Source organism: Lepus europaeus, chromosome 20 (assembly GCF_033115175.1).
Source record: "Lepus europaeus isolate LE1 chromosome 20, mLepTim1.pri, whole genome shotgun sequence".
In the NCBI taxonomy this organism is placed as follows: domain Eukaryota; kingdom Metazoa; phylum Chordata; class Mammalia; order Lagomorpha; family Leporidae; genus Lepus; species Lepus europaeus.
Genome location: NC_084846.1, coordinates 3,247,399 through 3,261,241, shown reverse-complemented (window position 1 = coordinate 3,261,241; position 13,843 = coordinate 3,247,399). Strand labels below are relative to the sequence as shown.

Here is a 13,843-nt window from a genome sequence, read left to right as displayed (position 1 = left end):
CGGGCTCGCGCCGGCTGCGCCTGCGCAGAAGCCAGGCGCGCCGGGGCGGCTGGAGCGGTTCCCTCGCAGGCGGCGCCATTTTGTGCGAGGAGCCGACGGAAGACCGGCCCGGTTCTGTGAGAAGTGGGCAGCGGAGCCAGGCTTCCTGGAATGGCGGAGACTCTGTCGGGCCTGGGGGATTCGGGAGCGGCGGGCACAGCGGCTCTGAGCTCCGCCTCGTCGGAGGCCGGGACGCGTCGCCTCAGCGAGCTGCGGGTGATCGACCTGCGGGCGGAGCTGAGGAAGCGGAACCTGGATTCGAGCGGCAACAAGAGCGTGCTGATGGAGCGGCTGAAAAAGGTGGCGTCGCGGGCGGGCGGGCGGGCGGGCCAGGGGCCGCGCGGGCGAGGGCTCCGCTCCCGGCGCGGAGAGCGGGGCCCGGAGCCCCGAGCCCTCACTTCCGGGGCGCAGGGAAGGGACTCGGCCAAGGTCACCCTGGCCGCGGTAGCGCCCCTCTGCGCTCGCCGCCGCCTCCCGGCCGCCCTCCGGGGTTTGTTGTCAGGCGCGGGGGGCGGGGCGTGCTGAGGAAGCCGGCGCTGGCGAGCGGGCATCCGTGCGTGGCTCGGACCGGGGAGGATGCCGGGAGGGCCGAGCGGGCCCTGTCCTCGCCCGCCGGGGGGCCCAGCACCCGGGCCGGGCCGTGGGCGGGGGTGAGCCTTCGAGAACCTTCGGTCGCCGTCAGCTCCCGGGGCGCACAGCTCTCCTCTCTCCGGCCGGGGGACGGGGCCCGGCTGTGCTGCTTCGCCGGGCCAGGTGCACGCCGGGAGCCGGGACTCCATCCGGGTCTCGGACGTGGCTGTGCCCCCCCCCGGGGGGGTGTGCAACGGCAGGAGCAGCAGAGCTGAGACTTGAACCCGGGCCCCCGGGTGCGGGACGCGGTTCCCAGCTGCAGGGCCAGGCGCCGCCCCGCCCCCGTCTTCTGAGAGGCGGAGCTGGGTGCGCCCCCCCCCCCAGTTCGGCTGGAGCAGGGAGCGCCCGCGGGCCCCGCGCGGAGATGGAGCGTCCGTCCGTGCAGCAGAGCCCCGGGCGGCCCCCGCACCCCCGAGCGGGACGGGGAGCGGCGCTGACGTCACCCGCCCCGTGCGCTCCCCGCAGGCCATCGAGGACGAAGGTGGGGACCCCGACGAGATCGAAGTCAGCTCCGAGGGCAGCAAGAAGATGTCCAAGAGGTCCAGCAAAGGTACCCGGCGCGGGGCGGGGAGCAGGGCTGCGTGCGCTTGTCCAGCCGCAGGCCGCGTTGGGGCGGGGAGCGCTGCGCCTAAGGCTGCCCCGGCTTGCAGAGAGAACGGCCCCCAGCACTGCTGGCCGCCGCCGCTGGCCTCTCTCCAGTGCCCGCCCACCCTCGCCAGGCGGGGAGACGGGGCTCGGGGTTCGCGCTCCTGGCCCCCTGGGCCTGGGTGACCAAGGACAGCCTGCCAGCCCGTCCACAGCGGCGCCCGGGCCCCGGCCGGATTCAGCCGTGGTGGCGCCGCGCCCTGTGCCCGGCCAGGTTGTGGAGACGGGCTGTGTCGCGTGGCTGCTTTCTCTGGTTTGCCCAGTGACGTTGTACGACTCGCTAAGAGCGAGCCAGCTGCAGGTGGGCGCCGGCTTGTCCTGAGTTTGCTGGCCCGAGGGCCTGGTCACAGCTGCTGTGCCGCCTTCCTGTCCTTGTGGGTCAGAGCGAGCGTGCTCGCGGGAGCAGGCGTGGAGTGGAAAGTAGACGGTGCCCCCGGTAGGAGAGGAGACGCCGCCACTGGCAGGCGGGAGGCCCTGCAGGCTGCACACAGCCCTGGCGGGTCCGCTGGGTCCGCTCACTCACCTGGCCGCACCCGCTCTCCCTTAGGCACGGGCCCTGCTCTGGAGGGCGCCCTTCTGGGCTTTTCGCTCAGTGTGGCGAGGGCTTCTCTCCGGTGCCGCACGTGAAACAGCCCTGGTTCTTGGGGCAGCCCGGTAGCCCCTCCAGGGGACCCTAGGGTAGCTCGCCAGTGTTCTCGTTTCTCTAGGGAGGCTTTTACCCAAGTTTCACTTGGCTGGTTTTTAAGATTTATTTCATTTATTTGAAAGGCAGAGTTAGGGAGGGAGGGAGGGAGGGAGGGAGAGAGAGAGAGAGAGAGAGAGAGAGAGAGAGAGAGAGAGGTCTTCCATCTGCTGGTTCACTCCCCAGGTGGCGGCAACTGCAAGGGCTGGGCCAGGCTGGAGCCGGGAGCCCGGAGCTTCTTCCAGGTCTCCCATGCGGGTGCAGGGCCCAAGCACTTGGGCCATTTTGTGCTGCTCTCCCAGGCACAGCAGCAGGGAGCCGGTTCGGAAGTGGAGCAGCCGGGACTTGGACCGGGGTCCGTATGGGAGGCCAGCGCTGCTGGTGGCCGCTTAGCCCGCTGAGCGTAGCCCCGGCCCCTCGCTTGGCGTTTTCAGTGGTGCTGTGTCCAGAGATACCTGTACAGTTGAAGGACTGCACAGTTAGTGTTTGGTAGTTTACTACGAGCAGAATTCGGAGTCAAGGATCTGACTTTTTGTATCTATAACTTTTAATTAGTTTTTAACAGATTCAGTAGTTTGTAGATAAAATTCTGAGAGCGTAGTGATGTTCTCTTCCTCCCTCCCTCACCCTGACAGCTTGTTTTAAAATAGCTACGAACAGATAGCTCTCAGATGTGCCTGGTGGACTGTCTGATGGAACGCTGAATATGATCTGTTTAAATGTGGGGGTTTTTTATCCATGTGCATTGCTCCTGCCCTGCTGTTTGCTGAATGGCCTTGTCAGGCCCTGAGCCCAAGTGTCCCCCGGTGGTTTGTCACTTCTTTTGTTTTTTTTAAATGTACAGGCTTTTTCTGATTTTATTAACTTATTTATCTGAAAGAGTTACACAGAGAGAGAGGGAGAGACAGAGAGAGGGGTCTTCCATCCACTGGTTCACTCCCCAGTCGGCCGTAACGGCCGGAGCTGGGCCAACCTAGTCCGAGCCAGGAGCTTCTTCCGGGTCTCCCACGCGGGTGCAGGGGCCCAAGGACTTGGGCCATCCTCTGCTGTTTTCCCAGGCCACAGCAGGGAGCTGGATCAGAAGTGGAGCAGCCGGGACTTGAACTGGCGCCCACAGGGGATGCCGGCAGTGCAGGCGGCAGCTTTATCCTCTACGCCACAGTGCCAGCCCCTGTACTTTCTTTTTAATTTTTACATTTGGATGTTTAGTTCATTTAGAATGTATTTTTAAATATGTGAGATTGGAAGGGATCAAAATTAGGAACATTTCTGTCTTCAGAAAGACTGCTTATCCCCCTTTGTCACCCATTCTCCAGCAAAAACAAAACCAAAACACTGCTCTTCTCATAGACGAGCTTTGGTTCTGGAATTTTTCTGTATCTTTTTTAAAGTTGGCATGATTAGTTTCTTCTGGACGCTTATAGACGTTGTATTGAATAGGGCTGGTCTGCCTCTGTCACAGAATTCTTTCTGACTACCTTATCAGATTTTTAATCATAATTTTAACTGAAAATTGAGTTGTTAATGAACTCACAATGCTTTGGAGTTCTAGAAGGGATATCTCAAATAACCCCCACACTCCTCCAAAGCAGTTTTACGCCAATGATGTGTTTAGCAGAAATCCTGAAATATTTACCAGCCAAGTAGAGTGGTTGTAGTGGCATCATTGCACAGGCAGTTGATGGCGTGTTTGCAGTGCTTGAGAATATTCGGGAACTGGAGAAACAGAGCCAGCGTGTTTGCTTGGTCAGTGTTGCCTAATCCTGCGCCGTTCGCTGTTTGTTTCCTTTGTTTTGACATTTGCAGAAGAAGAAGGTGGCGAGCATAGTCTAGGGGGTTCCCGCGCCTCCCCAGGCCCCCCGGTGTCGGTGACTCAGTGCCCCGGCTCTGTCCTCCCTGCTGCATAGCAAGTGGAAGGCACGTGCCCGTTTGTCCTACATCTTGAAATATTTCCCAAAAGCAGACGTTATGTAACCACCACTAGCAAAATGATCTAATGCTGTGATCTAATCTTTGACCTTATTTAGAGTCCGTTTGTTCCGATGGTTTTTATTGCTCAAAAAGAAAAAACCCCAGGGTCACGCGCCGCTCGGGCAGGCGTTGTGTGCGTGACAGTGCCGTGGGAGCAGCGCGGCCGCCTGACGCAGCCTGCTGCTCAGCCTGAGCGGTGGCGCTGTGGCTCCCTCGCGCCCGGCTCAGGATCCGCTGGCTGTGATGCTTCTCCCGCGTGCCTGTCGGGAGGCGAGTGCTGGCCCAGTGACTGCGGTGCAGTGCGTGCTCCCCCTGCACTTACCTCTCACCCTGTGTCGTCACATCCGTGGGGGGGACCCACGGAGACTGTAACGTCCTGTGCACCCTTTGGAATTCCGCCTCCACTGGTTCTCGTCCACTCCTCATGACGAGTGCCAGATAGGATCACACCGCCCGCCCGCCCAGGCCGTCGGAAGACAGAGCTCCCGTCTGGTGCGCTCCCCGGCCGTTCACAGGAGCCAGTCAGTCAGTCCAGGTCTCCAGTTATCTGAACCATCACCTGCTGCCTCTCGGGGTAGGCTTTAGCAGAGAGCTGGGGTCAGGAGCAGAGCCAAGACTCGAACCCAGGCGCTCTGACGTGGGATGCAGGCAAGTTAAGCCAGCCTCTTCATGAGCAGGCCAGGCCCAGCCTCGTGTGCGCGTGTGTGTGTGGCGTCTTCTCATTCCGCTGCTCCCTTCTCTGCCCGTGTGAGGGAATGGCTTGCTTGCTCTTTGCCCTGACCTCGAGATTCCGAGTTCATTAATGGGTCATTCACCTTCATCATTCTTACCTATTCTGTCTCTTGTCGTTGTTTTAATTTTTTGCCAGGCAGAGTTAGAGAGAGAGAGAAAGAGAGAAAGGTCTTCCTTCCTTTGGTTCACCCCCCTAATGGCTGCTGTGGCCAGCGTGCTGTGCTGATCTGAAGCCAGGAGCTAGATGCTTCTCCTGCTCTCCCATGGGGTGCAGGGCCCAAGCACTTGGGCCATCCTCCACTGCCTTCCTGGGCCACAGCACAGAGCTGGACTGGAAGAGGAGCAGCCGGAACTAGGACCTGGTGCCCCATCCGGGACTAGAACCCGGGGTGCTAGTGCCTCAGGCGGAGGATTAGCCAAGTGAGCCGCGGCGCCGGCCTCCTGTTCTGTCTCCTGGAGCCCTGTCAGGCTGGCTGCCGTGTGTCGACTGCACATGTCCGTGTCATTCTTGGAACCCTTCTACACTGGTACGGGGCACCTCAGTTGTATCGGGCATTCTTCCTGCCCCAGAAGAGTAAACCATTTCTTCCAGGGGCCTGGTTTCCTTCTGTGCAAGGTGCTGGGAGCCGCCGAGTTCTGGGCACTTGGATGCACACTGCTGCCACTGGGGTCAGCTCCTCACAGGCCAGTGTGGGTGAGGCCTACAGATTGAGGTACCGTGAGGGCAGCTAGAAGCCAGCCAGAGAAGCTGAGCACTGTGGGAGACGTGAGCGGCCCGCCTGCTGAGCTTGCTCACTAGGCACGGCTGTTACTGCTCGATCTCCGGCGGTCTTTGCTTTAATGTGTATGCATTTTCGTTTTCCTAAAAAAGCAGAACCTGAGAGAGAAAGCGAGATAGAGAGATACCTTCCATCTGCTGGTTCACTTCCCAAATGCCTACAAGAGCCAGGCCTGGGCCAGGAGCCCAAAATTCCTCTGGAGTCTCCACATAGGTGACAGGGACCCAAGTACCTGGGCCCTCAGCTGCTGCTTCCCGGGTTGCGTGAGCAGGAAGCTGGAGTGGAAGCAGAGTAACTGGGACTCGAGCCTGGGCCCCACACCCCAGGGGCAGTCTAACTCGCTGCATCACGTGCCTGCCCTTATTTTCAGTGATTCCTGTTTGCTTGAGAGCCAGCACTCTGTCCAGACAGTGGCAGCAGGCTGCCTGGCGCTGGCCGGCTTCTAGGAGTATGCACTCCCTGGGGTCTCCTGCAGGGGGACAGGACCCCGACTACTTGAGCCATCGCCACTGCTTCGCAGGGGCCACATCCACATGAAGCAGGAGCCAGGACTTGGGCGGGGACCTGGTGGACACCCTGGATTTGGGAATGGTCGCCAGTCGTATCGTCTGCAAATCACAGACTTCAGCAGGGTCCTGCAGACGGACATTACAGCACGTAACGCGTTGGGACCAGAGCCGGGTCAGGCCCGCGTGCTGTCCTGGGACGGGGCACCTGGACCACTGGGCTGAAGGCCTGCTCTCGACGCACGGTGTTTCTGAGTAGCAAGTAAAGCTAAAGGAAATATTCCGGACCTGTGGCATGACTAACTTGAGATTTATCTTGATTTGATGATTTCACGTCACAGAGTTGTCCATTTCCTCCCAAAGTAACCTAAAAGAAATTTGGTAGAATTAAAAGAAGGGCATAAAAATAACTAAAAATCTGAAAACAGTGAGGAGGGGAGCTTTGAGGAGTGGCTGGTTTGTAAAGGGTTTCTTAGTAACTGATGCTGCAGCAGTTGGCTGGCTGAAGTTCTGCTCCTCTCTCTTCCCACGCTCAATCAAAATTTCAGCTCTTTTATAATGTAAGAGCAAGGAAGACCCACAAGGAGACAAAAACTGAGGAACTGTAAAGAAAAATACATTGGACTACATACAATTCGAAGCTCTCCACGGAAGATAGCATGAGAATTAAGATACACAGCGTGCTGGGAGGAAATACTATGGCGTAGATGAACACATCTGTCATCTCCAGAGTGATATTCCTGCAGATCAGCCAAAACAGCCCAGTCAGCAATGATCGGGGCCATCAACAGGCTGACGAAAGGCGTTCAGGATCTCCTGGCTGTTTAGATGTAAGGGAAGCTAGTGCTTTTGTAAAAGATTTTATTTATTTGAGAGATTTATAGACAGAGAGGGGGAGAGAGAGAGAGAGAAGGGTCTTCCAACCACTGGTTCACTCCCCAAATGGCCACAACGGCTTGAGCTGGGCCGATCTGGAGCCAGGAGCATCTTGATGGGACACAGGTGTCCTAACCAGAGGCGCTCCCGCTGGATGAAAGGGCCACCCCGGGGGTCCGTCTTGTCACGAGCGTGTTTGTGTGATCAAGTGAACGCAGACTGGACCCCTGGTCACTGGGGCATCCCAGGGCCACGCAGGAGGCAGCAGAGAGGTGAGTTAGGACGTGGTCCCTGAGACGAAGGGGAGGAGCTGGGACCCGCAGGGCTTGGGTCAGGGCTGGAGCAGAGTCGGCCTGTGGACTGCAGGCCGCCAACAAGGCCGAGGGCTCACTGTGACAGAAGAGCTGGGGCTCCTGGAGGTGATGGCGCTCTAGGTCTCACCAGAGTGTCTCCTGATCACATTGCTTCCCCCGTTTTTATTAAAGAGACAGGTGCAGAGATCTTCTCGTCTACTAGTTCATGCCCCGAAGGCTCTCAACCACTTAGAGTTGGCCCAGGCCAAAGTCTGGGGCCCAGGGCTCATCGTGGGTCTCCGTGTGTGTGGCCGGGGCCCAGGGCTCATCGTGGGTCTCCATGTGTGTGGCCGGGGCCCAGGGCTCATCGTGGGTCTCCGTGTGTGTGGCCGGGGCTCAGGGCTCATCGTGGGTCTCCGTGTGAGTGACGGGGCCCAGGGCTCATCGTGGGTCTCCGTGTGTGTGGCTGGGGCCCAGGGCTCATCGTGGGTCTCTGTGTGTGTGGCCGGGGCTCAGGGCTCATCGTGGGTCTCTGTGTGAGTGGCTGGGGGGCCCAGGGCTCATCGTGGGTCTCCGTGTGTGTGGCCGGGGCCCAGGGCTCATCGTGGGTCTCCGTGTGTGTGGCCGGGGCCCAGGGCTCATCGTGGGTCTCCGTGTGTGTGGCCGGGGCTCAGGGCTCATCGTGGGTCTCCGTGTGAGTGACGGGGCCCAGGGCTCATCGTGGGTCTCCGTGTGTGTGGCTGGGGCCCAGGGCTCGTCGTGGGTCTCCGTGTGAGTGACGGGGCCCAGGGCTCGTCGTGGGTCTCCGTGTGTGTGGCCGGGGCCCAGGGCTCATCGTGGGTCTCCGTGTGAGTGACAGGGCCCAGGGCTCGTCGTGGGTCTCCGTGTGAGTGACGGGGCCCAGGGCTCGTCGTGGGTCTCCGTGTGAGTGACGGGGCCCAGGGCTCGTCGTGGGTCTCCGTGTGAGTGACGGGGCCCAGGGCTCGTCGTGGGTCTCCGTGTGAGTGACGGGGCCCAGGGCTCGTCGTGGGTCTCCGTGTGAGTGACGGGGCCCAGGGCTCGTCGTGGGTCTCCGTGTGTGTGGACGGGGCCCAGGGCTCGTCGTGGGTCTCCGTGTGAGTGACAGGGCCCAGGGCTCGTCGTGGGTCTCCGTGTGAGTGACGGGGCCCAGGGCTCGTCGTGGGTCTCCGTGTGAGTGACGGGGCCCAGGGCTCGTCGTGGGTCTCCGTGTGAGTGACGGGGCCCAGGGCTCGTCGTGGGTCTCCGTGTGAGTGACAGGGCCCAGGGCTCGTCGTGGGTCTCCGTGTGAGTGACGGGGCCCAGGGCTCGTCGTGGGTCTCCGTGTGAGTGACGGGGCCCAAGTACTTGGACCGTCATGCTGCCTTCCAGAGGGCACATCAGGAGGAAGCCAGGTTGGAAGTGGAGGCGTTCGAGCCCCGGCCGGCACTGTCTGTGTGAGCGTCACGAGCAGTGTCTGACGGCTGTGAGCACGTTCATCCGCAGGAAGGCCTCCTTCCCCAGTCAGAGTGGCTTTCCCCAGTGGGTCCTTCTGGAGACACGTTCTCACACATCTTCCTGGCCTGGTTCCAGGGACCCCCGGATTGAGCCCCAGTCTTACTTTTGAGGCTCAAGGTGTTTTGCTAAAGAAATAAAATGGGGATGGGGTCCCAGCCAGCAGCCCGAAGCTATGTGCACATAGTTACTGGATTCTAGTATTAGGGTGATGGTCTCCTCTGTTCCCAAGTAAGATAATCCCAAAACATGAGTGGCATTAGAATATAGGAAGTCAGGTAATGCATACTTAATGTTATAAGGAAATTCCTATCCCTGGGGGAAAAACACGGTCTAAGTGATTAGGATTTGGGGTTTGTGTCTTTGCCGCCCGTATTACCCAGTCACCTGGGCTGTCACCTGTTACCACACAGGCTCTGTAGCAGCAGGAAGCCGGACTAGAGAGCAGAGCGGGAGCTTAAGCCCAGGTGCTCGCCCCTGCAGTGCGCTTCCTATGTGTGATCTTACTCTTCAAATTGGAAATAATCAGACAATTCAGTTTCAGCAAGCCTGTTTTTATTTATGCGTTTATTTGAGTTACCCAGAGAGAGAGGGTCTTCCATCTGGTGGTTCACTTCCCAGTTGGCTGTAGCAGCCGGAGCTGTGCTGATCTGAAGCCAGGGGCTTCCTCTGGATCTTCCACGTGGGTACAGGGGCCAAGGACTTGGGCCGCCATCTACTGCTTTCCCAGGCCATAGCAGAGAGCTGGTTCAGAAGTGGAGTAGCCAGGACTCGAACCGGCACCTGTATGGGATGCAGCAGTGCAGGTGATGGCTTTACCCACCACGCCATGCCACAGCACCGACCCCAAGCCTGTTTTAAACACCAAAAATTTCATTTTGCCGTAAATTTTTGCTGTATGTAGTGATTTCCATTTTTGCTTTAGTGCTGTAACTTCTAATGCCATCATTTACAATTTTCTGTTTTCTACCCATTTGATCATTTCTTGATGATCATGTAAGTGCTTAGGTTTGGATGTGAGCACCAGCACAGCTGTGCAGGGCGACCTTTTGGCTTGAGAACAGACTGTCCCATGTAGTATTTTGGTCAAGCTGGGTTAGGGGAAATGGCATTCTCTCTCTCTCTCTCTCTCTCTCTCTCTTTTTTTTTTTTTTGAAACACAAGGTCACAGAGAATGGCGCTATGGCGCAGTAGGTCAAAGCCCTGGCCTGCAGCGCCAGTATCCCATGTGGGTGCCGGTTCGAGTCCCAGCTGATCCACTTCTGATCCAGCTCCTTGCTAAAGTGCCTGGGAAAGCAGCGGAGGATGGCCCACGTGCTTGGGCCCCTGCAGCCTCCTGGGAGAGCTGGAGGAAGCTCCTAGCTCTGGCTTCAGATCGGTCCAGTGCCAGCCGGTGCAGTCATTGGGGAGTGACCCAGCAGATGGAGGACCTCTCCTGCTTGCTCTGCCTCTGCCTCTCTCTGGAACTCTGTGTTTCAAATAAGTAAATCTTTTTTTTTTTTTTTTTTTTTTTTAAGAAAAAGAAAAGAAAACAAGGTCACCATTGCCTGAAAAGGTATCTAGCCTCGCCTCTTAATATTTTTCTTTTTTTCTGAAGATTGTAACTTTGCCCTTGAAATAAAACAGAGAGGGAAAGAAAGAGATCTTCCATCCACTGGTTCATTCCCCAAATGGCCACAATGACTGGGGCTGGACTAGGCAAAAGGCAGGAGGAGCCAGGAGCTTCCTCCTGGTCTCCCACATGGGCGGCAGATGGCCCGAGTGCCATCCTCACTGCCTGTCCAGGTACTTAGCAAGGAGCCTGATTGGAAGAGGATCAGCTGGGACTCCCATGTGGGTGCAGGGCCCAAGCACGTGAGCCATCCTCCACTGCACTCCTGGGCCACAGCAGAGAGCTGGCCTGGAAGAGGGGCAACCGGGACAGAGTCTGGCACCCCACCAGGACTAGAACTCCGGGGTGCCGGCACCGCAGGTGGAGGATTAGCCTAGTGAGCCGCGGTGCCAGCCAAGAGGTACAGTTTTAACCACAACTCAGGAAGATTGGTCTGCTGGTTCACTTCTCAAATGCCCAGAATGGTCGGGCCTATCCCAGGCTAAAGCCAGGAACACCTTCCTCATCTCCCATGTGGGCAGCAGAGGCCCAAGGACTTGGGCCATCACGTGCTGCGTCCAGGCGCACTAGCAGGAAGCTGGATCAGAAGCCCTGCAGCCAGGACTCCACATAACAGCCAGCCTACCAACAACGCTGGCCCTCTGTGTTCTTTGTTGATGAAGTACGGACATCGGAACAAGGCCCCGTGAGGGTGTGTCGACAGTCCGCACGGGGCAGGGTTTGGGTCTGGTTTTTCATAACTTCTTGGTTTATTCCTTCTAAGCCCTAACAGTGCTCAGGCTGTTTCCAAAGTCTGTCCTGAGGTGGCAGTCGCTGTGGGCAAGCAGATCTCGCCAGTTGATCTTTCCAAATCTTCTCTTAAATGTTCAGGCACAGGCATTGATTAGATCAGATGAGGGGTTGTGGGTGTGCGCGTGTCTGTGTCCGTCCGTCCGTCCTTGCAGCGCTGTGAGAGTATGGAGGGGCAGGCGTTGTGCTACAGCGGGTTGCCCCGCCCCCACCCGGAGATGCCAGTGTCCCACGTTGATGTGCCTGGCTCTGCTTCTGCGCCAGCTCACTGCCAGTGCATCCTGGGAGGCAGCAGGGGATGGCCCAACCTCTTGGGCCCCTTTTACCCACTTGAGAGGCGTGGGTAGAGTTCCTGGTTTGGGCCTCACCCCGGCATTTGGGGAGTGAACTGGCAGGTGGAGATCTCGAGCTCTCTCTCAGTCCGTCTCTGCCTTTCAACAAGATGAAAATAAAGCACTCAAAAAATCACTAGAAAGCTGTAGCATATGCCGAGAAAGACGCTGGCGCAGCAGTTCAGCGCCACCTGGGGTAAGCATGGTGTGTGGGCGGGGCTCCCGCGGGCGGGCGGGTGTCGGAGTCCCTACACGGTGCGCTCCGGCAGGACCCGCTTCTTGTGCTTTGGATGTTTGTTTCTGTGGGGAAATGCGATCGCCTGGTCCCCAGCTAAGAAGCAGCACATTGGTGGCAGGCGTTCCTCTCCCTGCACAGCCACTTGACAAGAAGGCATGCTCAGGCCGGCGTCCAGCACCCCCGCTTGCCTGGGCGCTCTCCGCAGTAGATGGGGGCTGCCCGGGCCCAGATGCTCCTGCGTCGGGAAGGCTCTTGGTTGTCCTGGAAACCACACAGCATTGCTCTCACGCTGTGCCACTTGTCTCCTCAGGGCGGAAGCCAGAAGAAGAGGAAGTGGAAGATAACGGGCTCGAGGAGAATTCTGGGGATGGACAGGTACGTGCAGCCTTGGCGGCGGCCCCTGGAAAGGCAAGGCCAGCGGCCTCACGTGGCGGCCTCGGGCTCTGTTGCAGGAGGACGTGGAGACCAGTCTGGAGAACTTGCAGGACATCGACATGATGGACATCAGTGTGCTGGACGAAGCCGACATCGACAACGGGAGCGTTGCGGATGGCGGGGAGGAGGAGGACGCCGAGCCCCTGCAGGAGTCCCTGTCTGACAGCAGAGAGCTGGCCGAGGCCGCGGCGAGAGGGCTTCCGGAGCCGCTTCCCGAGCACGCTGTAGGTAACGCGCAGTCTCTGAGCGGGCCGGGAGCTCCGCCCACACGGAGCGCAGGAGCTGACGTGTGTGTCTGGAACGGAGGTCTTCAGACGCCAGTGGGGTAGAACATTGCTTCATTATTCACATGCAAAATGTGGAGGATTCTAAAAACACGCTTTGCTTCCTTGAGAACTGATGTCTCACGGAAGTTGTCCATGTGCACGATACAGCAAGAGGCACACTGGGGACAGCTGGTCAGCCAGTCCTGTTTCGGTGCCTTGGAAGTGTCTCCACCTGCAGCACTGACCTGGACATTGCTTAGGAAGTCTGGCCTGTTTTCATGGTAGGACCATGTGAAGTGTATAATGAAATCACAGTGGGTTTACCTACTGAGCACCCTCAGGCACTACGTCCCTTAGAGTGAAAGCCGGGCTAATTCCGCAGTCCAGATGTGTAACTCGTACGCCGCGTTGTCTTGGTAGCATTCATTTTTTTACCTAAGTGGGGATTCATGTCCATCAGGAACAGAGCAGGCCAGCAAGATGAGTAGTTGCCAGGCACCCTGTGTAGTCCCTGTGTGTGCTGGGTCCTGGAAGGAGCCGCAGATCACCTGCAGCCAGGCCTCCAGCAGCCTCAGCGGCAGGGGTGGCCCCGTGCCCAGCAGTCGCTCGTGCCATTGCTCCGAATGTGGCTGTCTTGCTTCTCGGAACTTGTCTGAGCATCTTTAGAGGTAGCAGATGGTCACCTTCCAGGAGAGCATCTGATTGGGGGCATGGCTGCGAGTTGTTCAGACGCAGATGGACCGGACAGCTCTTATCTCTTGTTGAGTCTCACCTGAGGGGAGTGGCAGAAACACTGGTACAGTTGCAAGGATACCCAGCTTTGCTCGTGGGCTGCTTTCCTAATTAGAAAATAATACTCTGGGCCGGCGCCGCGGCTCACTAGGCTAATCCTCCGCCTTGCGGCGCCGGCACACCGGGTTCTAGTCCCGGTCGGGGCACCGATCCTGTCCCGGTTGCCCCTCTTCCAGGCCAGCTCTCTGCTGTGGCCAGGGAGTGCAGTGGAGGATGGCCCAAGTGCTTGGGCCCTGCACCCCATGGGAGACCAGGATAAGTACCTGGCTCCTGCCATCGGATCAGTGCGGTGCACCGGCCGCAGCACGCTACCGTGGCGGCCATTGGAGGATGAACCAACTGCAAAGGAAGACCTTTCTCACTGTCTCTCTCACTGTCCACTCTGCTTGTCAAAAAAAAAATGTATATATATATGTGTGTGTGTGTGTGTGTATATATATATATATGTATATATAAAGAAAATATACTCTGTAAGAGAATCCTGGAGTACCCTGGATGTCCGTTGGTAGTGATGAAGGAGTTGAGATGTAGTGAAGGTGTGATTTATTTGTTTTGTTTATTTGAAAGGCAGGACGACAGAGGCAGAGAGGGAGAGACGTCTTTCGGACTTCGGTTCACTTCCCAAATGGTCACCTGGGCCAGGCTGGGCTGGGCCAAAGTCAGGAGCCAGGTCTCCCTTGTGGGTGGCAGGACCCCCATGTCCTTGGGCCATCA

At 58.2% G+C, this 13,843-nt stretch overlaps 1 protein-coding gene across 2 annotated transcripts in view; it reads left to right on the top strand.

Annotated features, from left to right (window-relative positions):
- The first annotated feature begins 15 nt into the window (after positions 1-15).
- The window catches only part of SAFB (scaffold attachment factor B), a 29,612-nt gene continuing 15,784 nt past the window's right edge, over positions 16-13,843 (top strand). For both annotated transcript variants that reach the window (XM_062179247.1, XM_062179246.1), the window contains exons 1-4: positions 16-339; positions 1,135-1,219; positions 11,947-12,011; positions 12,089-12,299. In XM_062179247.1, coding sequence (XP_062035231.1) covers positions 151-339; positions 1,135-1,219; positions 11,947-12,011; positions 12,089-12,299 — 550 coding nt within the window. In that variant the 5' untranslated portion in view covers positions 16-150. The remainder of the gene's footprint in view (positions 340-1,134; positions 1,220-11,946; positions 12,012-12,088; positions 12,300-13,843) is intronic.